General features: G+C 33.8%; 1 protein-coding gene across 1 annotated transcript; it reads right to left on the bottom strand.

The window, feature by feature from the left end:
• Nucleotides 1-542: 542 nt before the first annotated feature.
• LOC109818678 (putative beta-1,3-galactosyltransferase 14) lies at nucleotides 543-7,441 on the bottom strand. The gene is made up of 7 exons (XM_020384212.3): nucleotides 6,933-7,441; nucleotides 4,978-5,130; nucleotides 4,820-4,902; nucleotides 4,605-4,704; nucleotides 2,978-3,091; nucleotides 2,315-2,457; nucleotides 543-1,003 (listed from the first exon to the last, which is right to left on the bottom strand). The coding sequence occupies exons 1-7, from the start codon at nucleotides 7,271-7,273 to the stop codon at nucleotides 915-917; spliced, it is 1,023 nt and encodes a 340-aa protein (XP_020239801.2). The 5' UTR covers nucleotides 7,274-7,441; the 3' UTR covers nucleotides 543-914.
• Between the last annotated feature and the right edge of the window lie 417 nt (nucleotides 7,442-7,858).

Here is a 7,858-nt window from a genome sequence, read left to right as displayed (position 1 = left end):
CAGAATGATATTGATACCAACCAGTAGTTTTCCACTTTAGACAGGTCGGTTGAGAGCTTCTAAAAGAATACAAAAATAAAACTGGTTATCAATTTCAGAAAATTAAAAGCATAGCTGAACCAATTTTATATTGAAGCTAAATCGACATTGATTCTTTGCCTAGGATTCATTCAACTGGTATTGCAAGCAATGTAGCGAAATTCCTCCGGATTTAAAGTATCAAAAGGACATATTTTTTTACAATCTTACAGTTAATGCAATTCTCTGATGTGTTTAATCAGTGCAAGATGTTCATATTTTACTTCAATTACCCTCTAATTTTTTCTTCAGTCTTATCTATTCAATACAATTTTTTCCACCCAAAACAAGAACACCACTTGATTTAAGTTTAATTTGGTTCCTAATTCCTATCCTCCTTGAACTTAAGAGGTAAGGATAGATATAAATGATGGACCCATAAACCTTTAAGTAAAATATGACACATGCTGGAGTGTACACTCATTCAAAACTCCCATTTTTTTAGTACAACATGAATCAGAATATGTATAATCCCCAAAAAGAATGACACTAATATAAGGATATCAGTAAATTAACAATTCTCTTGATCTCATCATCTGTGAAGTCTATCTATTCTCTCATGTGGTATATATAAAAACCTTCCCTAAGGAACCTTCTTAATATGGGACAATGCTAACCTCTCCAAGTATACAAGGGGGCAAATTACGACTGAAAGAGAAAGAAAACTAAGGAAATAATAAAACACAACCACCTCTCTTCTAATGACTGGAAGAAAGGAGAACTAGCAAAATCAAAAGAATGGCGTGGTAGCATCCCGTGGCAGTAAGCAATAACAAGAGCAATAATTCCTTCACTACCTTCTGAGCCTACTTTGCTTTGTATTATACCCACAAATTCTATTCATCATCCGATTCCAGAGTTGGGCTCTTAGAACAGGTCTCCTTTTGATGGAGTTCCAACATTTTCTTTTCGGGATTACAGAGGCCTGTAGGTGAACAACAACCAGATCACTAACATAGAATCCTTTTCTTTGGTGTATATATGGACAAACACACATTTAACAAGAAATAAAATGCTGACTAGAAACATCTAAAAGAACCTCCGTAAAGATTCAATCATACAAAAGTCTGGATATAAAAGAACCTTGCCAAAAGCAGATTCCTATTTTATGGATCATATTCATGACTCAAAATGAGTAAAGATCGTTCTTAAATCTTTTGTTCTAACACAGCTGACACCTGATATACATAACACTAACACATTTGACCGTTTATCTTGATACAAGAAACTTTAGCAGCCCATGCATTCTACTCTAAAATAAAATGGAGGATTTTAAAGGAATATGGGGAGACAAGGTTATCAAACTCTCGAGTTAACTAGAAAGAGTTTAAAATCCTAAGTAGAGAAATGAGTTCACTCTATATCAGACTTTTTTCTGGATAAGCTCATGTAAACTTCTAATAAACTCTTGTGTAAAGAGGCAAGTTAGCAAATTTGAAATCATATGTACTTTTTGCCCCCACCAACTCCATAGTGTTAGTGTTTTACTACGACATGAATGATTTGAAGAAATCAATTCCTTTTTGAAATATTTTCACTTTAGGAACTTGTATTTTTATGAAATTATATATAATTTGATCATCTATGTAGTTTAATTTTTAGTACTAATATACTAAAACACCTTATTATTTTATTTTACCACTTTTCCTTTTTATGGAGTTGAAATATATTGAATTATTGTTGTGTTAAGAATATAATATTATGTATATATGTCATTAATAGGTTTTTAAATATGATTTTTTTTATAATAAGTGAACTCTAATGAGTTTACAAGCCAAGGCTATGAATCGAGTCTACAAAAGCTCCACGAGTTTACATAGACTCTTGAGTTTGACACCCTTGAGGAGAGGGAACTGAAAATTTTCATTTTAACTAGACATCCCTTATTTGAGATTATACTAAATGAAGGGAATAAAATGACATTGTGATGTAGCCTTTCAAATAATACCTTAACATCCCTTACTTCATTTTTATAAAAACTCTTAATTCAGAAATTAAAAATTATCCCGGCCTCCCCCCACAACTCCTCCCATCCATTGTTGGACAGAAAGATACAAGACATTGAAAAGCATTTCACCATGCGGTACCCCAGTAATACCTATGAATAATTATTTTTAGGGATCCGAATTCATGAATTTAATGTATTTTTAAGATTTTCCAAGGAGCTTCTATCATACAACGTACAAACTCCCAAATACTGATTCGGTAACATCTATGTGCAAAGAGAAACACCAACCTGAACACTTAGGAAGATCCCACACAGCAATAGATGTGGCTGTACAGTCTGTCGCACAAAGTTCATGGTTATTCTCATGATTGACATTCATCGCAAGCATCCAAGCTCCAATAGTAACATCCTCATTGCTGAACATCCGAAAACTGTGAAGCAATGCAAGAATTATATTGAAGTGGGAAAGAGGATAGGTAATGAACAAGGTCCAAAATCATCATGTTTGTCCAGTGTAATCTTCACCATTGAAATAAATTCTAAGACCTCAACCTCCAAAATATGATATTGAGTGGACAACAATAAGAGCATAGCTCTCAATCCATTTGCACCAATGACACAACTGAACATGACTAAGCAAAGTTTAGAGCATTATCTCAACCCCTATTTTATTTTAATTAAGGCAAGAAACAGAAATTATCCAACCCAAGCACACAAATAAACAAAATGCAATAAATGAGATAAAGAAAAGGCAGATATGTAACAATACACAAAGAAAACACAATACCATTACATATGGATCACCCCAAAAAGAACAAAAGTTCTATATCTAAACACCAAGTGTATCAAGTATTACTTCCTGCAGCTTCCAATAAATTACATGAGATTTGTGATCCTACTGTCCACTGAAGGTCATGTGGCCATGCAAGTTATGGAGGAAAGGAAACTTGCCTGTCATTCCTTAGAGCAACCAAGCTTGAGACAACATCAGCCGAAAGAACATATATTGGACCATAAGCATGAAGAAAATACTCCTTTCCAAGCAAATATGACAGTGGCTCATACCTACAAGATTTTATAAAGAGGAGTACACAAAATAGTTAATATGCTGGTTATATTTCAAAGTCCTAAAATGTAACAAAATTGGTGAGGCTAGATAGCACACTACACTAGCATTTTCAAACAGAAAAATAAAAGGGTAACAATAGTTAGGACCTAAATATTGGCAACGAGGTGACACATTAAAAGGTGTGACATTGTTTCAATTTAGTCCTTTGTGAAAATAACTTGGGGATCTTGTTTCTATCCAACAACAACTGAGCCTTATTCCACTAAGAGGGATTGAGTACAAAAAAAATCAATCCACAACTTCAGACTCTACCATAAACCATAAAAGAGCCATTGTACAAATATTTAAGTATACATTGTATATAGGTTCATGAAAGATAATTTTCATTTTTGGTGGATATTACTGTTTAAGAAATTTTATCTGTAATAATCAAATGAATATTAAAGATGAAAACAAATAATAGTTGAAGATGTCATTTAGAATTCTATAATAATTTTAACAACATTTTGTGATTTAAACCACAATTATATATTTATTTTGATTCAATCACAGCTTCAAGTTTTGCACGAGTGTTTATGCATTTCATTAAGTATAGAGCCTATGGTCTCATTCTTCAACCTGTTTCTTAGAAGTAGAACTCCACACCCAACAAAAAGAAATCAAGAGAAAAAGAAAAACTAGAAACAAAATTGTAGAGAAATTTCAGGCCTGTTTGATTACTTGAAATACAAGGTTATCAACTCTCAATTTAAATCATAAACTACCAAACTAATTGCGAATCATAAATCATATCAAATTGTAAGATTCAAAGACACAATGAAAAAAATAACTTGAAATACATCATATGATTCATATATATGAAATAGTGCTTAATGTAATAATTTATATTAGAAATTGAGAAAACAAGACAAGTGTCACTGTGTCACAAAACAAAATTATTTCAGAAAACAAGAGAGCAATGGAACAGTCAAATAGAGTACATAAAATGAGATATGATGTGAGACCCTATTTCAAAGAATGAAAACAGAGGAATCAAATAATCAAATAGGTTGCTTTTATTAGTTCTTCTTCAGTTCCTTTATGTTCATCAATTTAAACTTATCTTCCTTTTCAATTTCTTTAATGAGAAATGGTGGAAAGAAAAGTAAAAATAACAAATCACTGGATTGAATGATTGGGCTCTATGATATGGAATTGCATTGATTTATCCATGTATCAAACAATTCAAGGTCATCTGCAACGATTCATTACACTATACAATTCGCTAGCTACACAAATTGTAAAATTTGAATAGCAAACCATAAGATTCTAATAACTATGATTAAATATTTAAAACCAACATCAAGTTCTATATATTAATCTATCCCCATCACTGGAGCAATTTATTAATGGCATTTTTTTTCTCGCTGAAAAAAATTGTGGCATGCTGATAGCATGGAGTTGGGAAAATTAATACTCAACAAGATCAAACTAAAATCTCAGATCTAAACTCATCAAAACAATACTAACCATTTGAGCTTTGGATCAGTGAAAACAGGTCCCTTTTTCATGCATCCTATGTATGTCTGAGGGTGAGATCGCTCTTTGGCCAGTAGTAATGATAGACGATCTGACAATAAATTGAAAATATGTGCATAAATCATAATTAGAGGTGCAAAAAGTAATCTCATAAAGGAAGTTCATCAATGTATTTCATCACAAGAAGCATTGAAAGATCTAGTCACCTGGCCTTAAATATATGTCATCATCAGCTTTGACATAAAACTCAGCATCAAAAAGTGCATAAGCAGCTTTGAAGAAAGCTAACCTGTGATAAAAGAATATTCAATTTAGCAACATACTACAGATAAAATGCAGAAATTTAGTCATTCTCAGCACACACGTTTTGTATGGGAGCTTACTGTACTCCTCTTGGATATCCAACTGAATAAAATCATCATATTCTGCTATTTCCTTCTGAAGCGCAGACATCTTTGATCTATCACTTGTTCTACCAATGATAAACCTAAAAGCCAACCCAGTGGCATCTTCCAACCTGCAAGTAACAGTCAATTATTAAAAATGACAGTAACAACTTGCACCATTCTCAAACCCAGCTTCCCCAAAAATATCCAACCCATCAACAAAATACTACTACCCACTTTACACAACTTCACACACTGCAATCTACATTTAGATATTAAATAGAACCAAAGACAAGCCAGGTAAACACAGTCCAGAACCTAAAATTACTCATGAACCAATCTATCATGTAAGCTGTATCCAATTCATATGGAAGAAGTGGAGCATTCAGAAACAGCTCCACAACAAGCTTTGCAGAATGCTAATCAATAATGTACCTTTCTTTTTCTCTCATTTCCCTTTTATACATTAATATCAAGAAAAATACTAGCAATACACTTCTAACACACTCTACTATTGGATGAAATGTACTGAAAATCACAAAATTTTGTAGGTCTGACATCTTGTTTAATGAGTCATTTTCTTGATCTTGAAGTTTTCAATAAATTTTAATGTGTTAAAATGAATATGTTAGCAAGTGTGTTGCTAGCACACCTCTTAATATCAATGTTGCAAAATCTAGACATAAATTGAGAGTTTCACTCTCCAACATGTCCATGATGATTAAAGTACATTTCCCAAACTATAGCTGTGTATATATAATTCAAAAAAAAAGCTTAAATATAGTTTTAATTCCTAAAAAAATCTTTTTGTTTTAGTCTCTAAAAACAATTATTTGTATTTAACCCTACAAAAACCAAATGCCCCTAGTCCTTCATGAGGGTCCAAAATCATGTTATTTTTGTAACTATTTGTATCAATAGAAAAAATTACAATGATAACAATAAGGATCAAATCTAAGTTCTCATACATCTACCACAATCTCCTACCACTAGGCCGATCTTAACGTCAGAATTAAAAATGAATAAATTTTTATAAAAAAAATATATTTTTTCAATGACCTAAGCATATTTAAACCATAAACAAACATAGAAACACATCTATGGTAACATTTTCACCCAATAAAAATACATTTCTTTTAGATTTATACATTATACATTTTTTGAAAAAACATAAAAACAATGCATCCATTAAAAGCAACAGAGTGAATTCCCAAATTTGATGGTCCACCTAAACAAAGCAAAAATCTCACCCTACTCCTACTCCAACCACAAATTCGTGTCATATTAGTCTTCACATGTCTGAATGTTTAAGTTTTGGAGTCGCTAAACAATTACCCTAAAGAGAATCCGTAACATCACTCTAAAAACGCTCTTCCTTCTAATATCAAAACCCAAAGAAAAACAAAATGCCAGTAAAATCATTCGCTTTCTTCAAAAACCCATGTCCAAAATTTTCATTAACACCCAATAATTCATCTCCTCCAAAACTAAGAAACACAGTTTAATGATTTTTAGACCACAGGTATCTTCCATCGGACAAGTGTCATCCATTAGAGACAATCCTGTTTGAATTGGATAAGATCACTATAACCAGCAAAGTTCTCCCTTGAGTATTTACACAATTGCATATTCAGAACTCGAACTTAAGACCACTGATCTAGCTGAAACAACCTCTTATCAGTTGATCCACATGCTCGGTAGCACACAGTTAATCAGTTAAAGTAAAAACAATCTCAATTACTAATAAAAATAGTAAATAGCATGCATACACTCATGACAAATCATAAATAAATAACATTGCTAACTAAGATATTCTCATCTACAATTGACATTACTCACTTCATCTTTACCCACTTAAGAGGAGCGAAATCTCGCACAAAAGACATAAAAAAAGAGAATTGGGGGACACATAAGAGAGAAATACAATCAATACCGTTGAAGTCCTTGGCGATCAGAGGGAAACCACGTCTTCCTTAAGGCCTCTCTCCTCCTGGTGGATCCGAACCCGGTCTGAATTCCCACAAACCCCATCACCTTGTGCCTGTCCCCATCGCCGCCTCCGCCGGTGGCGCCGGCGCCGGCGTGCTCCCAGACGACGCGCACCGATCGGGGCGGCGCGGGGACGCAGCGGGAGGCGCGAATCTGGGCGGCGAGGGCGGCGATTCCGAGGAGGAGGAGGAGGAGGGCGGAGAGGAGGAGGAAGAGGGTGGATCTGCGGGTGGCGAAGGGGTGGCGCGTGTGGGAGGCGGCGAAGGACTTGGGGGAGGAAGGCATGGCTCTCAGGGAATGGGGCACCCCAGGAAGATGGGGTGGAGAGTGATGGGTGTGGTGATGAAGGTAAAGGTTAGGTTCATGGCACAGAAATGGCAATCAAGGTTCACTTCTAGTGGCAGTGGAGAGACACTGAGTGAGAGAGACCAAATGTAAGACTCAATCAAATGAAACCTCTTCTTTTTTTTTTTTTCCTATTTTCTTATTATTTAAATAATTTTACGATAATAAAAAATAATATTAAAAATTAATTAAAAAAGCCAAGATTCGGTCGGGGTTGATTCACGCTTAAGGAATGTTAGGGATTTGAATCCTGCCTTGTGTATACAGTCTTTTTAAATTTTGGGACCAGCTATCCCACTTTTTAAAGTGTCTCTAACATAACAAAAAAATTAGTCACTTCTATCGGCGGTGAATACTCTAAGGACGAACAAAAAAAAAGCTAAAATTAAAACATGAGATTTCGATATGATGAAAAAGAGTTAAAATAATTAGAAGTATAAAGCTTAAATTCAATCTCTATTATAACTATTTTTATACTATTTCTTATTTAAAAAAAACATGATTATAATGTTATGATGTTTAAGA

This window comes from Cajanus cajan, chromosome 8, assembly GCF_000230855.2.
Source record: "Cajanus cajan strain Asha chromosome 8, NIPB_CcT2T_4, whole genome shotgun sequence".
NCBI lineage: Eukaryota > Viridiplantae > Streptophyta > Magnoliopsida > Fabales > Fabaceae > Cajanus > Cajanus cajan.
The sequence above is the reverse complement of the archived record's forward strand: the minus strand, read 5'-3'. Positions and strand labels throughout refer to the sequence as shown.